This window comes from Acomys russatus, chromosome 16 (assembly GCF_903995435.1).
Source record: "Acomys russatus chromosome 16, mAcoRus1.1, whole genome shotgun sequence".
Taxonomy (NCBI): domain Eukaryota; kingdom Metazoa; phylum Chordata; class Mammalia; order Rodentia; family Muridae; genus Acomys; species Acomys russatus.
Window position 1 is genome coordinate 9464515 of NC_067152.1, and position 23681 is coordinate 9488195.

The 23681-nt window shown below is 52.0% G+C and overlaps 1 protein-coding gene across 1 annotated transcript in view; it reads left to right on the forward strand.

Annotated features, from left to right (window-relative positions):
* Tmem132e (transmembrane protein 132E) overlaps positions 1–23681 on the forward strand; it is a 57223-nt gene that overhangs the window by 21835 nt on the left and 11707 nt on the right. The window contains exon 2 of the mRNA XM_051158122.1: positions 21975–22911. Within this exon, the coding sequence (XP_051014079.1) occupies positions 21975–22911 (937 nt within the window). The remainder of the gene's footprint in view (positions 1–21974; positions 22912–23681) is intronic.

Below are 23681 nucleotides of genomic sequence, written 5' to 3' on the forward strand. Positions count from 1 at the left end.
CAGACATAGGTCCCTTGCTCTCAACTGTTACATGGTCAATTGAGGCCTTCGGAGCATGAACTGTCTGACAGATCTGGCTAGGCCCGGCTGAGAAACCATGCTATTTATCAGAGTTGGGCAGAGCAACACAGCTTCTTTAGGAATAGAGGCTTTGGAGCCTTCAGCACCACACCCACTCAGGAGTGGGTGGAATCATGTAGGAAGTAGTCAATGCCCACACCTGTGGAAGACCGCCCTCTCCTGAAGCTTGTCTGCTCCAGCCTTAAGACTGCCCGGACTGGGCCTGTGTCCTATAACAGCAGAAGATGAAAGAGGCCCTGGTGCTAAGGCAGTCCTAAGCTGTGGCCTTGCCTCTGGGCAGAGGGAGAGTGGGGCAGCCTTCAGAGGCCCCTCCACATATCTGCGAAAGATTTGTAAGTCAGATACTTGTAAGTCACGGAAGTGCCACATGACATGTACCCCTCCGTACATAACGTACGCACTCAAGAAATCCCATGACCTGAAACAAGACAAGTCAGCAGGGGCTTGAAGCTTGACTGTATGAGGCTGGGCTCTGTCTGCTTGGCTGTGAGTCATCTGACTACATTTCTCCCACGGAGGGGGCATGTGTGTGTGTGTGTGTGTGTGTGTGTGTGTGTGTGTGTGTGTGTGTGTGTGTGTATGTCTTGCAAGCTTCCCAGTCCTATTTTTAACTATTTTGGGACAGGGTCTTGATAAGTTGTCCAAACTACCTTGAACTTGCTTGACAGCCTAGGCAAGTCTTTAACTTATGATCCCTCTTCCTCAGTCTCCTAAGTAGATGAGATTCTAGGCTTGGGCCACCAGGTGAGGCTATCCATAAATTCCTTTTAGTGGACATTTCTTTGATCTTGTTTTGTGAAACAGTGTCTTGTGTAGTCCAGGTTGACCTTGAACTTGCTATGTGTCTGTAACTTTCTACCTCAGCCTCTCAAATGCCAGAGTGACAAGTCTATACCTGCCACAGCTGGCTTTCCCACCACTTATATACCTGGCACAACATAGAGTAGAATGTATTCTTCTCTTGTTGAAAATGACTTGTCTTGCAAGCCTCTCTGGGTATCCTGTGAGGGAAAATATTATCAGCTGCCACCACTCCAAGAGTGCCCCAAGTCCAGAGGGGATGGTGTTCTCTCCTACAGGCTAGGAGCAGGCCATAGCTTGTCTTGATCTTCCAGGGCCTAAAGAGCTGGAAACAGTGATGTCTCTACTGCCCAGCAGCAGAGCAGGCCAGAGGTTAGAACTGCAGAGAGCACAAAACTAGCCACCAACAATGGAACTGATGACCAGGGACAGTGAAGAACATGCCCTGCCTGAGTCACACAGCAGGACAGAAGAACCACCAGCCTGGTCCTGGAGTCAGTATAGCCCAGGCTCGGCACATCCGCCGTGGATATTGCCTGCTCCATGGGCTCTTGCCTGTCCTCTGCCTCCCAGACCTGCCGGAAAGCGGGTGCCTAGCCTAGAACCACGTCCTACGCAGGGTGTCACTCATCCGTCACCAGTAACTAGAATGCCACAGCCTGTGCTGTGCTACCTGTCCCAGGGAGGCAGTGAAGAGATGGGAATTGGTTCTTTAAGCTGTGCTCTAGTCAGAGAGCCTGCAACCAGAGCAGGCAGCAGATTAGCATCTTTGCCAGCAGGCTTGATAGGGAGTGAGGGGAGGGTGTTGAGTAGAGGCAGTCAGTCATTGCAGACTTCCGCTTTGCTCCTCTGGGCAGGTGGTTAGACACGATTCTGAGACTCACAACACGTGCCTCTCTCCCTTGTGCTCTCCTCTCTGCACTTCGAGACCACCGGGGGTCTAGTTAATGCCTGCTAGCATCAACTTTGTACATCCCCCAGGAGTATGCGGTCTGGTGGGGGCGGGGGAGGTGCTAACTCAGACAAACAAACCATTAATGATGTGTACATGCTGCTCTCTCTCTTTCTCCAAGACAGAGTGCAAGTGTGTCTTTATAACAGAGAGACCGTAACAGCGGTGCCCCATCCATCCTTGCAGTTCCCCAGCAGCTAGGGCAAGTAGACGACATCACCACCTTCAGAAGATAAAGGGCTGCTCTTTCATCCATAACTTTACTGGTCCCAGTCTGTAGTGGAGTAAACCCATCGCCGTTAGGCCATTGGTGGAAACGCATGGCGAAGAAAAGCCACTCCGTTTCCAAGTCATAAAGTGAAGGAGGAGGGATGAAGGCCCAGTGAGTCTTCCAAGGACCCTTCTTCCCCAGTGATCTGAAGACCCTGCTAAGCCACGCCTCCTAAAGGCCCTACCACCTCCTAATAGCACCAGACTTGAGGACTGAATCTTTGAAATTAGCACCATACCTGAATCATAGCCACTTTGGACCCCACCATCCTCCTAGTGAGCAGAGCCGTTGCGGTATCCATTTTCCCCACTGCCATTCCTTCTACTCTTCGACCTTTTACCCCACACTCAGGTGAAGCTGTGTACTCTTGATTGGCAGCCACACGGGTGGATAAAAATCTCCTGGGGATGGGGAGCTCACTGTGAGGCAGCCCTTTGTATTGGGAGGCATTTCTGACCTGAGAAATGACTTAACTCATTTCTGACTCCACAGATGCTTCCCCAGGGTCCCATTCCCTAAGTCTGGTTCAACTGGGATGTAGGGAGATCATAACAGTTGGGGGCTGGGGAAGAGAGAAGGGTGCCTGTGGCCCTCTGACCACGGGGGAGCCGGCTGATGTAGCAACATGGTATGGGACAAAGGTGTTTAGATGGGACAAAGATAGTTAGTTGTCCTGAAGAGGAACCCTCGTCTTTGGTGGGCTGCAAACACTTCTTTTCCTAAGGGAAAGTCTGTGCCTCTTTTTATAATACTTGGACCCCATACATCTCTCTCTCTCTCTCTCTCTCTCTCTCTCTCTCTCTCTCTCTCTCTCTCTCTCTCTCTCTCTCTTTCTCATACAGACAGACAGACAAAGAGGCAGAGACAGACAGAGACAGAGAAAGACAGGCAGAGAGAGACACACAGAGAGGTCAAGTGAGTGATATTACAGTTTCCTGAAAACAGCACAAAGATACCCTCCAACTCAGTTTGGTTCTTAGTGACTTCTAAAGACATGCAGAACTCACAGGCTAAGGACTCCATGCCCCAAAGCCGCTCCCAATTCTATATTCTAATTGCAAGTAGGAGGTGCCCAAGGTTCCTACACTTCTGGGAACCTCAGCTTCAGCACGTTGCTGATATAACCACTCAAAGAACTATTCACTGTTTTCAGTTCCTGTGGGAATTTATGAGGAGCACGGCCAAGAGCCCCAGCAAGAGATGAAGCAGTGTGAAATCTGCCCCATTGCGTCTGGGGTAGCTCCCCATGCCCCTCACTGTAGGGGGATGTAGGGTCCCCCTAAGTAGACAAGGTGAAATCCTTGAGCCATAGGTATTCTGCCCAGACTGCATTTCCCCCAAATGCCTAAGGCCAGCAGATGGAGCTGGAAGTTTCAATTCTCCCACCCTGTGGTTGGTTCTCCTGCCAATCAACATACCCTCCCCCTCCCCCCCACATTAGCCCATTAGCATAATAAGTTCAGATGTGTTTGGAAGAGCTTGCTGCGAATGTCAAACTCTGCCCCTCTCACCCTCCCTAGAGGAATTCCAGACTCTGGACAGAGAACGAGATGAAATACACATATCTTATTAAAAATCACAGTATCACCCTTCCCCAGCACAGTAGACCTGGACCAGAGTCCAAGATCTGGAACCCAGGATGCCGCTGAGCTGCCGTGTCCTCTGTCCAAGGTTGAGGTCCTGGCTGTGGTCAGAAGGGCTGTAGGGCAGTGGTCATGAGGGCCTTCGCTTGATGCTCCTGTCTTATCATCATGCTAACAAGGCCCCAGGGTGGAGCTTGCACAGCACAGTTGCACTCTTGAAAGTCCAACTTTGACCTTTTCTTTCTTTCTTTCTTTCTTTCTTTCTTTCTTTCTTTCTTTCTTTCTTCCTTTCTTTCTTCTTTCCTTCCTTCCTTCCTTCCTTCCTTCCTTTCTTTCTTTTAATTCATACTGTAAGAGCCTTGTGCATGCTAGGCAAGCGGTCAGCCTCCCAGCTACATCCTAGCCCCAACTGTGACCTTCTGGATGGGACCTTTCCCTTGCCCCTGAGTTAGGAGTGTTGACTGCCAGCTTCTGTCTCTCCCCACAACTGAGGACCTGGTGTAACCAGAGTCAACTGTGGGCACTTCAAACATGCAGAACACAGGGGAGTTGCCTTGTTAGGTCGAGCCTGAGGAGCAGGCGGTCTTAGCAATCAGGAGGGTGTCAGTGCTTTATGCAGCCTTTCCAGAAGCTGGAACCTGAGCTACAGGGAGCCTCAGAAATGTCTGGCTGAATACTCCATCCAAGCTTTGGAGTCTGGAGGGTAAGGGTGGTGAAGGTTTGACTGAGCTGGCCTCGGTACCACATGGCCCTCACCTCAGGCACCACTCATCAGTTTTGGCTTTCTGTTTCCCCCAAGGTGGGGTCAGATCTAAATTGGTAGAAAAAAAAAGAAAATCTGTGAACCAGCCCAGCTGTGTAGTCAGGACAGGCTTCCTGGAGGCAGAGGCACCTCCAAGTCTTGTCAAATGGTGTGTGGATTACATTAAGCAGGAGTGAGGAGCATGTTCTAGGAGTTTGGGGAGGTTCAGGGTTCAGTTCTGTGCATGACTCCCCACCCCCTGCTGTGTGCCCCATGCTGGGGCAGGCATGTGGGAGAGGGAGGTAGATTGAAATAGAGTTGACAGGCAGTGGTGATGCATGCCTTTAATCCCAGCACTGGGGAGGCAGAGGCAGATCGATCTCTGTGAGTTCAAGACCAGCCTGGTCTACAGAGTGAGTTCCAGGACAACCAACGCTGTTAGACAGAGAAACCCTGTTTCGAAAAACAGAAAGGAAGGAAGGAAGGAAAGAATAGAGTGGGCTGAGCCAGATCGGGTGCACCTTTACCAAGAGGGCAGTAGGAGGCACCCTGTACCTCATGCCAACAGAGCCCTAGGTGGGGAGCCTTGCCCTCCTTGCCCAGCTGACCTCATGGGTAATGAGCGGCCCCTGGGGAGCAGCAGCCCTTGTCCCTTGCTTCCCTCGGCTGCTGTTTGCATATCTGGGCAGGGGCATGCCCTACAATACAGTACCATTCTCCTCCTACTCAGGTGGTCCCCGCTGATAGGGCGGAACGAATACATTAAGGGTCCAAGGGTCTAGACCCTGTAAGACAGGTAAGAGCCTGGGTGAAAATCCATAATGAAGCTGCCACTAGGAGTGAGGCCCCTCTGTAGAGCCCCGGGGGCTCCAGAGACCCTTCAGACCTTACCTCAACTCCTCAGCCTGTCATGTAAATAAATAAGGCCTTCGATCTCTTGCTGTCATGCTACCTTGTCTGGTCTCTACCACATGCCCCTCCTTCCAAACTTCCCCTTTGGCCCCACCACACTTGAGACCCTGTTCTCCCTTCCTGAAATGTCTCTGACCCTACCCAGTCAGAGTCTCCTGAGTCCAATATCCTCTTCCGGTTCTCGGTTCTCGGTGTGGGCTGCTGGTGCTAGAGCCAGGCACTCCCGTGAAGGCTCACAGTTCTTCCCACCTTTTAGCAGGTTATTTATGTACTTTGTCTGGTCTCCCTGTAAGCCAGAAGATTCCTTAAGGGGGGGGGGGGAACTCTCTGTTCTATATCCCTCTCTCCCCAGCGGTTCCCAGCAGGGTCTCTGAAGAGCTGAGCTGGATAAATATTTATCTGGTGCATGTCTGTGAGAGTCAGCTGCAAACCCTAGTATTTCACAAGGCACTCCAGGCCAGCCGCTCCATAAAAGCCGGGCCACTCCCTGTCCGCAGCGAGGCCACTATCTGTGAGAGATTGGAGACAACAAACCAGCTTTGTCAGAGCAGAGAGGAAACACTGAGAGGTGGGTGCCAGCAGTTCACAGGGTGGGGCTTAACTCACTCCTGCTGGAGGAAGCAAGGAAAGCCCCCGCATGGAGGATCCACTGTCGGCAAGAAGTCAAAGACTACGAAGCCCCCGGGGAAGTGGAATGCGCAGAGCGCAGCTCAGCAGACGAGGAAATAGCGAGTGAGGTGCTGAGGCCTGAGAACAACAGCAGGGGCTTGCTCAGGTGTATGGGTTAGGGAAGAGGACAGGAGGGGAGGGGTAGAGACTGACACTGCAGGGCACTGAGGGACTCTATAGAGGCTTTTAGGAATATTGGCCCAGGGAACAGAAAGTCAGCACCTCCCACGGGGAGGAGAGCTGCTGGTGGGATGCCCTGCAGGGCTTTCCTTTTCTCTGGACCCTCCTTTGCATCTGTAAAGTGGCCAGGCTTAAAGCCAAGTAAGGGGTGCCATCCACTGTAGTTCATCTGCATGGTGCTGGGCTTGGCTCTGAGGGGTGGCTGAAGGAGGACAGAGCCAATCAGACAGCCCTAGGAGTAAGGCTGGAGGAGGATAGCAGGCAGGGGTTTCTTGTGGGCCAGGTGTATGTAAAGCATGTTGTGTGGACCCCACTTCTCTCAGTCAGCTGTGTATAGAGCTGTTGTGGTTTGCTTTTCTGTTGCTGTGCATCTTAGGGGAGAAAAAGGTTTATTTCAGTTTATACTTCCTGGTCACAGACCAAAGGAGGTCAGAAAAGAAACTTAAGCAGGCACTCAAAGTAGAGCCCACGAAGAAACGCTGCTTATCCCTTCACTCTCTGGCTCTGCACTGACCTTAATATGTCATCCAGGCCTTCCTGCCTAGGGATGGTGCCACCCACAGTGGGCTTGGACCCTCCCACGTTGATCATCAGTCAAGACCATCTCTCATAGACATGGCCGCAGGCCAATCTGATCCGGCAGTCTCTCAACTGAGAGTCCCTCAGGAGACTCTAGGCAGTGTCAGGTTAACTGCTGAAGCTGACTAGGACAGAATCCATTCTGCAGACGAAGAGTCGAGGCTCAAGAAGGAAGTCCAGGGCTGTGATTTTGACCAATCCACTGGCAGATGACTCTCGGGGGACCTTCATTCCCCTTCCCAGCACGGGAAGCTGGCCCAGACCATCGCCCTGTATGATGAAGTCGCTGTAGGCCTCTCTTTAGACGTGGGAGAGAAGGAAGTGTTGCTGGTCTTAACCTCATTATGAGGGTGACCAACCATCAAGACTTTTCCAGGCCTAGAACCATTCGGTATCAAGCCCACGACAGTCCCAGGCAATCTGGGACATGTTGCTTGGTCACCTTTCTCATTCTGCAGGTGGCAAGGTCCCCTAGAATTTCTTTCCCTTTCAAGGTGCGCACACATGGGCTTCTGTTCCGAGCACCATGCCTGTCAGCTTCTCGTGATCTGGCCCAGGCTGGGAAGCTACTTGCAAAGTGTAGATCTTAGAACTGAGGCACTGAGGCGGGGACACCAGCCCAGGCAAAGTGTGTGTGGGGGGGGGAGGGACAGGGGGCGGTCAGTTAGGGACAAGGAGACCGGCCTGCTGGGACTCACAAGCTTCATTCTCCTCCCACTTTGGCTGTTCCCAGCAGGCCTTGGCTTCTGTGCACCCTCTCCTTGCCAGAGCTCCTGTAGAGCTCCACCAGAGCTGGGCTGGTCAGACTTCACTCTGCACCACCTCTCTAGGACCTTAGTAGAACAGTCTCCGGTTACAGTGAGAACCAGTCTGACCCCTCAGCCCCACTGTCATGACCCCCAGTTTGTTCATGTGCAAGGAAGCCCCTAATGACACCCACCTAGGGAAATGCCCTCACCCCAGCTGTGTGTCCTTGGATGTCCCTCTTGACCTCTCTGAACTTCATTGGCCAAATTAAGGATGCTATTATTTTCCTCAGGGGTTATGGTGAGGGCCAGTGGCATGGCCCAGTGCCTAGCACTAGCACTCCAGATGCAGCTCTGAAGGTTAGCTGGGTCCTCATGGACCCTACTCCTACAAAGGGAAGCCCCTGCTGTTTGCTGTAATCGCTTCCCTGTGCATCCCTCACCAACAGGATGGAGGGGACACTTGTCTCCCCAGCCCATCCCCACTCACACACTCCTCCCCCTCTCTCTGTCTCTCCCTCTGTCTCTCTCTCTCTCCCTCTTTCTCTCTGCCTGTCTGTCTGTCTCTCTCTCTCTGTCTGTCTCTCTCTCTCTCTCTCTCTCTCTCTCTCTCTCTCTCTCTCTCTCTCTCTCACACACACACACACACACACACACACACACACACACACACACACTTTCCTTTTTTGTTGTTCGGGGCTAATTGTTTATTAGAAGACACATGCAGGCAGCCCACGCTGGTGGGGGGGCTCAGCTTGCTCGGCTATAATTAGTATAATGCACATTAGTCATTTAGTGTAACTCTCGGTGCTGCGCCCTCCCCCGCCCTCCCCCGCCCTCCCCCGCAGGCTCAGCTCCAGCCCAGGCATGCAGCTTTGCATAGGTACTGGCCTCCTTCTTAGTCCTCCCCAGCCCTCCTCCTGCCCTGGCTCCCTCTTCCCTCTCCTCACAGCAGCCACTGTGTTCACCCTCCTCCCTCCCTCCCTTCCTCCCTCCCTCAGGCCCTTTCTCCAGCCTCCTCTCAATCTGTCTTATTTCAGGTCTCTTTCCCTCCAGAGACCCTACCTAGCCCGCTGGGTTTAGGTAGGTGGGTTCCAGAGCAAGTGAGAGGCCAATGGGGGAGAGCCCCAGCCCCTCCCTCAGTCTGTCTCTCCCACACTGCCCTCCTTGCTGCTTTGTGTCCCTCCCCTTCCTGCCTGGCCTAGAGGAGCCTTTTGTCTCCATAGGCCCTTCAGCGCCATGTGCACACGGCTGGTTTCATCCCTGTGCAAGTGGTTTTTTTTTGTTGTTGTTGTCAACTTGACGCAAACCTAGGCATATCTAGGAAGAAGAGATCTCAGTTGAGGAACTGCCTCCATCAGATTGGCCTGTAGATGAGTCTGTGGGAGCTTTTTTTCTTGATTAATGATTGATGTGGGCTGGCTGGTGCCACCCCTGGGCTGGTAGTGCTGGATCTTACAAGAAAGCTGGCTGAGCAAGCCAGTTAGCAGTGTTTTACCACGGCCGGTCCTTCAGTCCCTGCATCCAGGTTTCTGTTTTGGTTTCCTCTGATGATGGACTACAACCTTAGAGGTGAAACAAACCCTTCCCACCGCAAGGTGCTTTTGATCATGTGTTTTATTGTCATAGCTGTAGAACTCTAACTAAGATGCTGTCCATCTTTCCCAGTCACGCATGCTTCCTCCAAACCCTAGAAACCTTGCCCTACAGGAGGCTCAGTCTTTGGCCGGTCATGACGGGGATCTCAAATAGTGATGGCTGGAAGGGACCTATTCATGCCTTGGGACTGGCCTGGGCAAGGGCTGTATGTTGATAGCAGAGACACGTAGAGACAAAGAGCCAGTACCAGTGTCTGAAAGAGTCCTTTCATCTCTAGATGTACCCACTAGCCGACCCCAGACCCAAGACCTGTGAACCCTTGACCCCACTTCCTCCATCTTAGCCAATCCCCCTTCATCACAGAAGGACCCTCACATGGGAGCTCATGGCTACTGGACCTTCCACAATAGCATTCCCAAGGCAAGAGAGGCCGGGCTAGAAGCACAAAGCCTCTTGTCTTCACAGGCCTCTGGAGGCAATCCTGGGGTCACACATGCAGACAGACTGGCAGAGACAGGCTCTCACAGACAGGCCGAGTAAGAGAGTCATTGCACTTGCAAGGGTAAACTCTCTTCCCTCCACTGCGAATCCCCTCCTTTGCTCAGACTTATTTTCAGAGTCCTGATCCCCTGGGCCCTCCGGCTCCTCTAGCCCAGGGACAGCAAACAGGGTTGGACCTATGTAAGTCACGAGGTACTTCTCACCTTTCCCCTGTCCCCACTCCTCTGTGAAGGTTCTCCCAGAATCCCACTATAGCAGAGACTAGAGGGAACAACAGACTAGCCAATTCCCAAGACCAGGAGAGGCTTTCAGTCTGGTGGTGAGGTTCTGGGTTGGCAGACAGGGACCCAGGAAGCCATAGTTCTGATATTGTGTGGCTGTGTACTGTGAGCAAGTCTGTACTCACTGGGTCTTGGGACCCCAAATCAGCATCAAATAGTTGATTCTATCATGCAAGGGCTGACTCTACAGTAGCTTTGTGGACTGTACAGCGGCTTTGTGGGCTCCTGGTCTCTTAGTTCTTTTCCTGGCTCTCAGAAGCATGCCCTCATGCCCTGTCTGGGTTTCCCCAATGGCCTTCACTCTAAGGAGCAGCACTGGTGGAGGGCTGTGGAGTAGCTGGTTCAAGATGGATAAGCCAAGAAAGGGAATGGCGCGGAGCCTGGCAGGGGTCCTGAGATTGTGCACACACATGTTAGCAGGTACAGCCTCCCAAGACTACCTCATTCATTCATTCACTCACTCACTCGTCCATTCATTCATTTCTATAGTGCTCCATTCAGCAGGAAACTGGTATAAGACTGTGTTCCATACCAGGAATCAAAGAAAAAACTGGGCCTGCCCAAAGCAGAAAACAACCCCCCCCACCACCACCACCACCACTGTCAGCACAGGAGCAGTGATGTTGGGTTTCCACATAGGAGGGGGTACATCCCATAGTTGGGTCTTCGAAGAGCTTGGTCCTGACTCTTGAGGCCATGTGGGGATTCAATTAATGGTAATGATAATCCCATTGGTATATGAGGCAGGCTGGGGACGCGCTGAGGGCAAGCCTATCCTTAGAATATTAGAAGCATGCCCTTGAAGGAGGTGCTATTTTCACTCCATCTTACAGAGTGGGAGGGGGCCCAGGGTGGAGTGCAGAGCCCTTACTCAGGGCCACACAGCTGATAACAGTGGGGACCACTGACCACAGCCCTCCTGACCTGTTTCCTCTTTTTGATCCCCAATCAGCAGAGAGATAGGAGCTCCCCAGCAGATGGGGCAGGGTGTTTCCTGAAAAGATTAGAGCAACGGAGAGCACCCCCATACACAAGGCACTCACTGAAGGCTTGACTTCTGGCCAGCCTGGGGTAAGGGTGAAGGGTGCCTCAGCATTTAGGGGTACAGGGAGGCTACTGATGGCTTCTGGGAGCTCTGGGCTGCTGGAAGCTTCCCCACTCTTCTTTTCTCCACCTATCTCAACCTGCTGTGGGAGCAAGCCTCAAGAATGGCATCTTTGTGCCACTTAGAGACACCAGAAGCAGCCTCGTGCTAGTCACTGGGCATGTGAGCTAAGCTGGAGCTCCCTTGTTCCTGGGCTTGAGCCAGACACGGAGAGACCCTACCTAGGAGGGGACCCAGATAGCACTGCTTCACCCCACTGAGCTCCATTTTGTCAGGAACAGGCCTCCCTGGGCTCACTCATATGTCCCATGGCAGGGACTTACTTATCTCTTCTCCCAGGTTGGGAGGTTGAGATCCAGAAAAGAGGATTGGCCCTGACATAGGTCACAGCAGGCCACTGGCAGGAGGTCCCGGCTGGCTTCTAGGGCCCCAACAGCTGGTACTCCTTCCAGCCTCTGTGCCTCTTGGGACACTGCATTATGCACCTGTCACCTCCTGACTTCCCCCCCATTGAACCTAACAGAAGTTGACAGAACGCTTGCCATTGGCCAGAGAGTGCTCTGCTGCATACTAAGGGAAACAGGCCAGCCTCTCCCTCGTCTTGAGCTATGATGTAACCAGTGAATGCTGACGAATAAACATAGGAAGAAATGAATGTCGACACCAGATCCATCCCCGAGGACACCGACTTATTTACCACGACTTTGTGAAACAGACGATGGCTCTGACTTTCCAGGTGTAAGAAATGGAGGCTCAGAGAAGTTAAGCAACTTGCTAGACTTGTCAGAGCTGCCACTTAAATATGAGTTCGTACAACACCAAAACCACACAGATTCTCTTCCTTTCTGTCCTCCCTTACTTTTTTTTTTTTTAAAGCCCTTCATTTTTATTCTTAGAACAGCTCCCACCACTGTTCTTCCTCTAAAAAGGCCTTTTTTTTTTTCTCTTTTCAATTTTATAAGTCATATTTGTTCATTGTAGACAAGTGGGGAATACATAGAAGAATAAGGTAAAAATGACGACCACCCTTCTCCCCTCCTAGGATAAGACCATTAGCATCCTCTCTCTGGTCAGTCTGTTTCTGTACACAAACCACTAGTTCCCTGGTCCTTTGCAGCCTTTCTCACGCCAGGCACCTCCTCTGACTAACCGCCCCTTTGTGAAGGCACAGTCAGGTATCCGTTTCCGTACATTTGCATTTCTGGCCCAACCCTCCTTTCAGACATCTTAAGCTGGTTCTTGTTTTCTCTGGGAAGCACCTCTTGGCTGCTCACACCTGCGAGCATCTTTCCACATCAATCCTCCGTCACGTTCCTGCTTATGACTGTCTCAAGGGAGGGTTTGCTGAGGAGAAAATATGAATAATTTTAAGCCCTTTAAAATAGTGTGTGTGTGTGTGTGTGTGTGTGTGATCATGTGCGTGTGTGTATGATTGTGAGTGTATAAGATCACGTGTATGTATGATCATGTGTGCGCCTGCATATGTGAGTGCACATGTGTGTGATCATGTGCGTGTGTGTATGATTGTGAGTGTATAAGATCACGTGTATGTATGATCGTGTGTGCGCCTGCATATGTGAGTGCACGTGTGTGTGATCATGTGCGTGTGTGTATGACTGTGAGTGTATAAGATCACGTGTATGTATGATCATGTGTGCGCCTGCATATGTGAGTGCACGTGTGTGTGATCATGTGCGTGTGTGTATGATTGTGAGTGTATAAGATCACGTGTATGTATGATCATGTGTGCGCCTGCATATGTGAGTGCACGTGTGTGTGATCATGTGCGTGTGTGTATGATTGTGAGTGTATAAGATCACGTGTATGTATGATCGTGTGTGCGCCTGCATATGTGAGTGCACGTGTGTGTGATCATGTGCGTGTGTGTATGATTGTGAGTGTATAAGATCACGTGTATGTATGATCGTGTGTGCGCCTGCATATGTGAGTGCACGTGTGTGTGATCATGTGCGTGTGTGTATGATTGTGAGTGTATAAGATCACGTGTATGTATGATCGTGTGTGCGCCTGCATATGTGAGTGCACGTGTGTGTGATCATGTGCGTGTGTGTATGATTGTGTGCGTATGATCATGTATGTGTATTATTGTGTGAGTGTGTATAAGTATATGATCGTGTATATGTATGAACGTGTGTGTGTGCGCGCGCGTGTGTGTGTGCGCGCGCGTGTGTGCGCGTGTCTGAGAATTGAACCCAGTGCTTTGCTTGTGATAAGCTTGATGACACATTCTGAGGCTAGAGTGTTGCTCAGGGCCAGGCAACGGCCTAACACATACCAGGCCCAGGCCCTTTACTTCATCCTGAGCCCCAGAGGGAGCGGGGACAAAACACATATTTTGAAATTGCTTCCTAGACAGCTCGCGTGGTTGACACTGTTCCTGTGGGGCAAGGGAGCACCCTGTGTCTTTAAGTACTTGCAAACAATGGGTACCATTTGTTTGTTTGCTAAAAGCAGGGTTTTTCTCATAGCAGTCTCCCCCACAGGGACACTTGTTGCCATTGGTTATTCAGTTTCCTTTTGTCTGCTGGGACACAGAGGGCAGAAAGTGGCACGCCAAGCCAAAACCACTGCTCAGCCCAAGAAGCGCAGGTCTGGGCTCAGTCCTCCCTGCGGACAGAGCCCTTGTCCATGCCAGCTTGAACTTCCTCTACAGCAAAGAGTTGGAGATGGGTGGCAGGATGTCCCTTGAGCAAGGACCACATGGCCCATAGGAAGCTCATCGCCTGCTTCAATTGTGGTTCCTGGCCCCATCTCATTTGCTCATCCACCGTGCGTGTGTCCACTCACAGGTCTGACCAACAGGCTTCCTGTGGCACGTGTGGCCCAGGTACTGTGATGGCATATTTGTCATACCTTGTCATTTTGGCTGTCCTCAGACCGTGAGAATCTGCCTCTTTTGTGCCTTCTTACCCCTTTTCTGTTAAACTTCCATGATGCTAACTACATGTATCTAGGGTGCAGGTGGACACAGAAGTCCAGAACTCTCCTTTGGGATCCCAATGTCTCAGCCTGCCTGGGTCTCAAGGCCCTGACTGTTCTTACTCTTCATTTCAGCTTAGAAGCAGAAGCAGGAACTGAAAGGTCTCTAGACCCCAACCGTCTGTATGGCCCACATGTGTGTACACACACACACATACACAGAGAGAGAGAGACAGAGACAGAGAGAGAGAGAGACAGAGACAGAGACCGAGACCGAAAGAGACAGACAGAGAGGGAGAGAGAAACAGAGATGGGGGGGGGGACGAGGGGGAGGAAAGAGGGAGAAGGGGGCGGAGAGGGAGAGGGAGCCATCTCCTAGCCCACAGACCAGCACCCATGAGCACAGCTGGGCTCTACTGCCTCAAACTCACCAAAGCTAATGACACTTTTTTTTTGTAAAGTGATTAGTTTTAATTTAGGGACAATTAAAGGTAGAGGCAGGAGGCATCTGATTCTGATTAGATGCAGGGAGGTGGCCAGTGCCCCCAGCCCTGAGTTCCCAAGAAGATTTATTTATGCATTCAGTAAAGAGGAAAGGGTTGGCCTCTGAGCCCAAAGAGATGGTCATCTCACATGCCTAAGGCCAGTCTGAAATGAAGGGGGGGGGGGACTCTGCTCATCCACCTCCTCCTTGCATGTTACCCAGAATCCTAAAAGAGTAAGACTTTGGTCGAACATCCACTGAGAACCTCGCTGTCATATCCCAGCTCCAGTGCAAAGGCAGTGGCAGCAAAACACAGGCTCACGGGTGTAGTGGTGTAAGTGGTTTGAGGGGACTCTATACAGGCCAGCTGGCATGTGATCCAGCATCCTCTCGTCCCAGGGGAATAATTATAGAAGTAAATAATGTGGGAGTCCTTTGATGATCATCAGCTTGACACTGAATCCAGAGCCAGAGCTGCACAGAGAGATAGATCAGAGGAAAAAGGAGCTTTGGGAGTTGGGGATCGCCAAGTCAGAGTAAAAGACATCTCCCTCAGCCACCCACCACCACATGCAGGCCTTCCTTTGGTCCTGGTAGGTAGAATGCCCTTCCTGCAAGGCATTGCTCACTCCCTTCATCTTTCCAGAAGTACAGAGACTAGACCTGATAAAGAGGGACCCCCTGCAAGGGGCAAATAGTCCGGAAGGGGTTGGGATAGCCCCCTGAGTGCCTGTTACTGTCCCATGTGCAAAAGCTGGACAGGGGCGGGGCTGGAGACATGGCTCAGTGGTTAAGAGCACTGTCTGCTCTTCCAAAGGACCCGGGTTCAATTCCCGGCACCCACATAGCAGCTCACAACTGTCTGTTAACTCCAGTTCCAAGGGATCTGACACCTTCACACATAAAATGCACACAAAATAAAATTAAATAAATCAAAAAAGAAAAGTTTTTTGGAAAAAAAAAAAAAGCTGGACAGGGCCAGCCTGTTTTCTTCCCTCATGTCACTGGTGCAATCCTTTACAAGAGAAACTGAAGCCAGTAGAAGCAACTAGTTCTCGAGTGTTCATTTGCCGGAGACACCATGATAAGGTGGAGCCAGCCAGCAGGTGGGTTGGGCACCTGAGAAGTGTCACCTCACAGTTCTAAGAACAGACGATGGAGACGGTGTGGGCAGAGTCTAATGCAGCGAGAGGCTCTAGTCCTGCTGGCTTCTCCTGTCTCCTGCCATCTTGCCTCTGTGTCCATATGCCTGGTGTCTCCTTACAAAGGCATCTGTCCCACCGGACCCACAGCTTCACTTCACAGTACCTGTAGGTCCTCTTTAGAGATTTTATCTGCAAGCAGCTGCATGCTGAGATCTTGGTCCTATGAACTAGGAGGATACAGTCCAGCTCATGATACCTGTCAGAAGGACAGAGAGAATCCCCTTGTGCAGGAGATGCCAACAAGGGAAAGAGTCCCATGCACCCAAATGTGACCAGAGGCCCAAAGCCACCCACACAAAGGCAGAGCCAGGCACTGTAGCTGAAACTGAAGAGCCAGGTGACATTGGAGCTTATAGTCATGCGGGAGAGCTGCAGTGGGCAAGCTGCTGGGGGCTGGGCAAGCACGGGTGGGCTTCCAGTGTGCCTGCCTGCATAATGCAGGGGCTTGTGTGGGCTTCCAGTGTGTGTGTGTGTGTGTGTGTGTGTGTGTGTGTGTGTGTGTGTGTGTGTGTCAAGGCTGGTCCCAGCTGTCCATGCCACTCTGTCTTTCCCCTGAAGCACCTGTCACTGCCCCCCCCCGCCACCCCCACTGGCCTATCCTGACCTCCATCTCAGTTTGAATCCCCTATGACTGCCCAACATCTGTCTCTTTTCCAGAAACCTTGCAAAACAGATACAGAGGTATAGATGTATGTTGATTCCAGAACTCTGGGATATGAGGCAGAAGGACCTCAAGTTCAAAGTCAGCCTGGAGACCAGACAGACAGACAGATACACACGCACACACGCGCGCGCATACATGGGAGGCAGAGACAGAGACAGACAGAAACAGACAGTCAGACAGACAGACAGGGACTGAGACTTGCCGCTATTTCTCCTCCCTGGGCCTGTGCCTTGCTCCAAGAAGTCCAATGTTTAGAGCTGTGTGCTAAGTGTCTCACCACCCTGTGTGTCAGCACATATACTCAGGCACGCATCCACTATCTCTGAAACTCTGGCCTCTAAATGACCCACCTACTGACTCCATCAGCCCCACTTCCTGTACTCTCCAGCCACCCCCGCTCCCCAAAAAAAAACTTTCCTGAGCCTCCCTTACTTCCCAAAGGAAACCCGAGTCTCTAGAGGCCAGGCAACTTCCTTCTGGCTGAAAGACCGAGGATCTAAGCCAGAGACCAACGCTGTTCCACCACAGAGGAGACCTTAGGTCCCCAGCAGGATACAGAGACTCAGTGTCTCTTCGGGGTGACAAGGGCTACTGTGGGACATCGTGTCACAAACAGGAAAAACGCCAGTGGTCCTATCAGCTTGAAGGCTGGCAGTCCCCTTTCAAAATAGCATCCCTATCTGCAAAGTCACTGAAAGAGGAAAAGAGCCACCAAGACCCAGAGCCTGAAGCCCTCCCCCAGGGCCATCCGGGCTCCTCTTGGATGCCTCACCAACAAGAAACTCATTACCTCTCAGAGAACGTCATCCTTTCAGCGGACAAGGCCTACTGTGTGTCAGCCATGTCCTAAGGGCTTGAGTAATACCTGACACTCGTTGATGTCACTGTGCTGGGGGATCTAAGTTCTGGTGGGCAGGAACCGCAGATTCCACCTTGTGGAATCTGCACAGCACAACTAGCTAGTTGAGTGACAGTCCTAAGAGGGAACTAAGTCAAGAGAGGCTCTCTGGTTCTTTGTATGCAGGAAGCCCTTGATTCAATGCCTGGTACATCATAAATAAATAAATAAATAAATAAATAAATAGTGTTTGCTGCAGGCCTGTAATCCCAGCTACCAGAAGTAAAGGCAGTAGAATCAAGAGTTCAAGGTCATCCTCTGCTACTTAGCAAGTTTTTTTGAGACTAGCCAGGGCTACCTGAGACCCTATTGGGGGTGAGAAGGACAGCACAGATGTCAAGTGACTAATGGAATAGATAGTTCACTCAGGGAAGATACTCCTGACCAAAGATAGGTGTTGTTTGACAAAACTTTTCCTGGGGACATACAACACACATCTACTCACCCCCGTGTAGGCAATCCCGTGACAGAGACCCAAGTATAGATAACATCCACGTCCAACTTGGTGAACCAATGAGTTTTATTGGAGTTACTTACAGGAATGTGGGTGTGGGGTTACACAGGATTACACAGGATCAGAAATGACTGCCTCAAGGACAGCTGCAGCACCAGAGCTCACCCCAGTGTGGGTGACCCTTCACAGAGCTGGGGGGCAGTAGCACACGGCACCAGCCTGCAGGCAACTCAACAGGTTGGAGAGTGACTTTTCCAGGTGACTCTGGTCTAAACCTCTTGCAGGCTGCTGGGCTGGTGTCTGCTTCTTCCAGGCAGCTGGGCTGGTCTCAGAGTCTTTTCCACTTTCCTCTGAGTTGTCCTTATAGCTCAGCCTTGCTTCCTCTGAGAGGGACTTGGGGCTTTTATTGTTTACTCTGGCAGGGAGGGGTCTAGAGAATTTGGTCGGACACAGGGAGTGCTCATGAAACTATATTTTAGTCATTTACCTTCCTGCTTAAGGAGCTCCCCAGGGGCTCCTAAAAAAAAAAAAAGAAGGACCGTTTTTGATCTCCAGACCAAGTGTTACACAGCTGAAGGAAAGAGGCAGAGAAACGGCCGCCATCTGGGGAGAGGGCTCCAGGCCAGGGAAGAACTGAGGCCTGCCTGAGACAGAAAGGGTGCCTCAGATTCACGGGCGGAGAAGGCGATTTGGAAGGAGCTGATGGTTGGACTATGCCAGGCTAGCTCCTCATCCCAGGAGGCAGAGGTGGCCCTATCATTTCCCTTAGAGTCCAGTGCCCATCTGCTGGCCCCCACTCCCAGGCTCCCTCCAAAGACTCCAGCTGGTCAGCCATGAAGAGAGTTAAAGGGGGCAAATGGGACTAAGTACCACTTAGCAGCCTCCAGGGGGCTCCTGGGGACTGTTGGTGAGTGCAGGGTCAGAGGTCTGACCTTCCAAGCTGCAGGACACAGCCTACTAACTCATGGCTGCTTCCCCGAGCCAGAGGGACAAGCAAGATATGTAACCACCATAGCCACCATATTGAAGGCTCTTCATAGAGACCAGTGAGCCCACACTTCTGAGGTAGTTCTCCTCACTTTTGGGAATCCCTGTTAGGGCTGCAGCTGATGTCACCTCTGAAAGGAAAAGTCTCAGCTGACTCAGGGTCCCCACAGATCAAGTTCTCGGCACAAAGGAGATTTGTTTGCCCCCGAGGGATGGGGTGTGTGTGTGTGTGTGTGTGTGTGTGTGTGTGTGTGTGTGTGTGTGTGTGTGTGTGTATGTGTGTGTCAGGGAATAAGAGACAAAGACAGAAGATAGACAATGAGGGGGAAGGAAGGCAGGGGTATTTGTTCCAGAGGGACAAGGGACTGCCTCTGGATAGAGAGGAAACAGACATAGCACAAGGGACAGCGGCAGTTTATAAAGGGAAAGGTGGAAACTCCATGTTAGGAGGAGTCTGTTTGTTTTAATTGGGCACATTAGGTAGGGTAGCCTAATGGTGGCTTTTGATTGCTTCAGTACTCTGGTAGCTGGACCTTAGTAGTCAGCCTCAGGAGGAGGAAGTGGCCAAATAAGGGACTAGACCTTGGCAACTAGCTTTAGGGATGTAATCTAATGGTTTCTTTAGCAAGGCAAGAGGGCATTGGGGAGAAGGGCAGGGCCTGCCAGGGACATGCTTAGCATGCTCAACTTGACCAGAGTCCCTCTAACCTCTGCAAGTTTAGAAGTAGAAATAGAGGCTCAAAACAGGAAGCCACTTGTTCAGGGAGAAGCCTTGGCCTAGAGCAGCAGTTTTCAACCTGTGGGTTGAACTCCAGGCTGTCACCCTGAGTTTCCACACTGCCTAGAGGCCAGCCCTCAAGCTGCTCTACTTGAAGGGACCCAGGACCAGGCAGAAGGGTTCTCTACATCTCCACAAACGCCTTCCAGACCCCCTCTTAGAGATCACCTCCAGGCTAGTGCATGCCAGGATTTCTAGGGAGCAGTGTGTCCAGCAGGGATGAGCTGCTAGGGCCTGTGGAACCCTGAGAAGTGAGGAAGGCAACCTAGTGGGGAGGTCACTGGCTTCCAGACACCAGTGGTATCCCTGGCAGATCCTGTGGGCCTTGTGAGAGACAGTGAGATCAAGTGCCCTTTATACCACAGTGGGCTCAGCAAAGGCTCATAGCTTTAGTTTTTGTTTTCTTGCTTGGTTGGTTTGAGTCAATTACCCTACATAGGCCAAGCTGGTCTCAAACTTGCCATCCTCCTGCCTCAGCCTCCTATGTGCTGGGATTATAGTTACCACATCAGCTTCAGTTACCTTAAGTTTTCTTTCTCCAGTGTTTGTGTGTGTGTGTGTGTGTGTGTGTGTGTGTGTGTGTGTGTGTGTGTGTGATATCCATATGTGTATATGCATGTTTTCATGTGTCTGGGCACATGTGAAAGAGTGGCTCCTGCACATATGCATGCACATGTGTGTAGAGGCCCGCGGTTGATGTTAGAAATCAACCTTGAGTGTTCTTCCACCTTATTCAGAGTCAGGGTCTCAACCAAACCCACAACTCACCCATGATGTTAGTCTCACTAGCCAGCTTGCTGCGAGGAGGGGCCCCATCCATCTTCACCTTCCAAGACTGGACTTACAAGTGGGTTGCCCTGAGCACTGAGCATTTGTGTGGGCTCTGGAGAGCCAAACTCTGGTCCTCATGCATTAGGCCCTAAGTCACCGCCCAGCCCCCACTACCTTAGCCTTTGAATTAGGAAACTAAACTGCAAGTCTTAAGTAGGTTAGAGACACCGGAGCCTGGCGAGCAGGGCGCTTTGGACTTCACAGCTTTTGTGAGGTATGGATGTCTGTAGATCTGGCAGGCTCTAAATGACATCGATGAAACAATGAGTACGGGCCAGCCGCGTGGAATGCCAAGTCCTGACTGGGGTCGCCACTGACTGGCATGGAGTCTGCAGTCATTCACAGTAGAGTACTCCCGGCTGGCTAACGGCTCACCTTAGGCTACCCAAGCAAGAGATGATGAGAGCACACAGGGTGGAGGGTACATCCTGGAGGGATTCCTGGAGAAGGTGGCACCGAGGCTAGACCCTGCTTGTATAAGGAGAGAAATCGGGTTAAAAGAACAAAACATGAGCAAGGAGAGGCTGTAAGGGAGCGGGATGGGAGTGAGGTGTTCTGGAACTAGGAGGGAGCACTAAGGCCAAGGGTCCCCTGATACCAATGTCAAAGACACTGAATGGCACAGTCGGGCACCAGGTGGGTTGGGAGTTTATTGTGAAAGCAGGCAAGAGAAACTTTAATACCTAAACATGTTTGCATTGTGTTGCACATGTTCCAGTTTTTGTTTTTAATGTAATTCTTGAACACAATTGACAAACGGGACCCAGCCAGAACAGCCTTCTAACCACTCTGACCAAGGGAAAGAAAACTTATAGGAGGACACACAGAAGGACTTTTTCTATGGTCCTTCCTTGTCCTGAGGGCTTGGGCAGAGTCCCATCTGTGCCCAGGAGAAGGGGTGAGGGGAGGAAAGAGAGCCCAGTGGAGCATCTTTGGGTCATTATCAGCACAAAATGAGGCCAGCACTGGGCAAGGGGGACAGGGGACAACTCAGGACACAGCAGTGACCAAGAATCATCAGTGACAGAATTGGTAGCTTCCTGTGTGGGTTGGGGAGGGGCTGCATTTGGGATTAGGAGACGGAGGACAAAGTCTCCCTGTTATAGAGCGTGTGGTAAGTGGGGACCGGGGTAACAGGGGCACCTACACCATCTGGGATTTGAACTTTGCCCCTGTACTTTGGGGTGGCAAGCACCCCTCACCTTCAACCTTCATCTGTAAAACGCAAGTGACTGAGTGTTTAGAGATCAATCAAGCCCTTTTTAAACTTGCCAAGTGCCAAATGCCAACCCAGTGTCAGCCCTCCCCTTGCCGGAGCAGAGCCTAGGTGGTAACCCTTTGTGCACAGGACTTTGGCAGGTTCTCAAATCCACACTTTGAGGCAGCAATTGTTTATTCATTTTGCAGGGTTGGGTTTGTTTGCTTGTTTTGGGGGGGGCAGTATATAGTATCTTGTATGTGGGTTAGAAGACAACTTGGAGGCATCTATTCTCTCCTTCGACCACATTCATCTTGGGGATACAACGCAGGTTGCCAGGCTGGACAGAAGGGTTTTTACCCACTGAGCTATCTTGGGGACCCATAATTTTGTAGGTTTTAAGAACAACAGGGGATAAAACCTCACTGACATTCTCTGTAAGAAAAGGAGTGGGTGGACTTTGAGGGGTGGGGTGCCTTGAGGTCCCCAGAGGCCTCTTCTGACTATTCCGGACCTCTGTTCTCTGTCCACAGCTGCCAGTCGCTCCCACCCGGCCAGCCCCAGCCCCCCAGGATCTCAGGCTAGCCCCGTGCTGCCAGTCAGCTACCGTCTGTCTCACACGCGACTGGCCTTCTTTCTGAAGGAGGCGCGGCCCCTGTCGCCCACAGCGATCAACAGCTCCCTGCAGCGCTCGGAGCCCTTCGTGGTGTTCCAGACCAAAGAGCTGCCAGTCCTCAACGTGTCCCTGGGTCCCTTCAGCACCAGCCAGGTAGTAGCGCGGGAGTTTCTGCAGCCGTCCAGCACTCTGGACATCCCTGAGCGCCTGACAGTCAACTGGAAGGTGCGCGCCTTCATAGTGCGCACCCACGTGCCCTCCTCGCAGCCTGTGGCACAGGTGCTCTTTTATGTGGCCGGCCGCGACTGGGACGACTTCGGGGTCACCGAGCGACTGCCCTGTGTCCGCCTGCACGCCTTCCGTGATGCACGGGAGGTGCGAAGCTCGTGTCGCCTGGGCGGAGGCTTGGCCACCTGTTTGGTGCGCGCTGAGCTGCCGCTACCCTGGTTCGGACCCCCGGCCCCGGCCGTACCGCCTAGCGCCCGCCGTAAGTCCCCCGACGGTCTGGAGCCCGAGGCATCGGCCGAGAGCCAGCAAGTTGAGCTTTACTATACGCTGCACGCCCCCGATGCGGCGGGCGGCTGCGGGAGCGCGCGGCGCGGGCCCGGGCTGGGGCCCGGAGCGGCCGCGCGCGCCGAAAGCCCCACGCAGCACCCGCTGCTGCGCATTGGCAGCATCAGTCTGTTTCGTCCGCCGCCGCGCAGGGCCCTGCAGGAGCACAGGCTGGACAGCAATCTGATGATCCGCCTGCCCGACCGGCCGCTCAGGCCCGGTGAGGTACTCAGCATCCTCCTCTACCTGGCACCCAACTCCTCCTCAGCTGCCAACCCCAGCGTGGAGCATTTCACACTCAGGTAAGGGGCCTGGGCATGGCAGGGGCACCCCTGCCCAAGTCAGGTCCATCACTGACCTTGCAGGGCGTCAACATCCTCATCCCATCTCCTCCAGGATCTTCTCACCAGAGCAGCTGGGATGTCTGAAAGCCTGTTGGCCCTTACTGTCTAATGCGATCATAATTTTGTTTTAAAAATTACATTTGTAGCCGGATGCAGTGGTTCACGCCTGTAATCCTACGACTCCGGGAAGCAGAGACAGGGGGTGGTCTCTGTGAGTTTGAGGCCAGCCTGATCTACAAAGCAAGTGCAGGACAGCCAAAGCTATGCAGAGAAACCATGCCTCAAAAAAATAAAATTACATTTGTCTCTTTTGTATGAATGAGGCCTGCCTGATAGGGCCCTGTGATGGAGGTTAGAGGGCAAGTCTCAGGAACTGCTTTTCTCATGTGGATCCTAAGGATCCAGTCCTAGTTAGGCTTGATGACAAGGACCTCTAACCACTGGAGCCATATCTCCAGTTCCCAGATCACAGTTTCTGCGTCTTGCTCTGTGTCTCATAGAAAAAAAAAAGATTTGCAACATGAGTAAATAAGAGTCTTTTTACAAGCATGGGTGTGGGGTGGATGGGATCTGGCCTGAAAGGATACTCTGGCACAAGCTGGTACAACTGGCCCATTCCACAGATGAATACCGAACACGGAGATCTGAGGGTAGCTATCTATGGATTGGTACCCTAGCTAGGCATGAACAGGATGGGTGTACCTGCTGGGACACCTTCCTGGCATTGG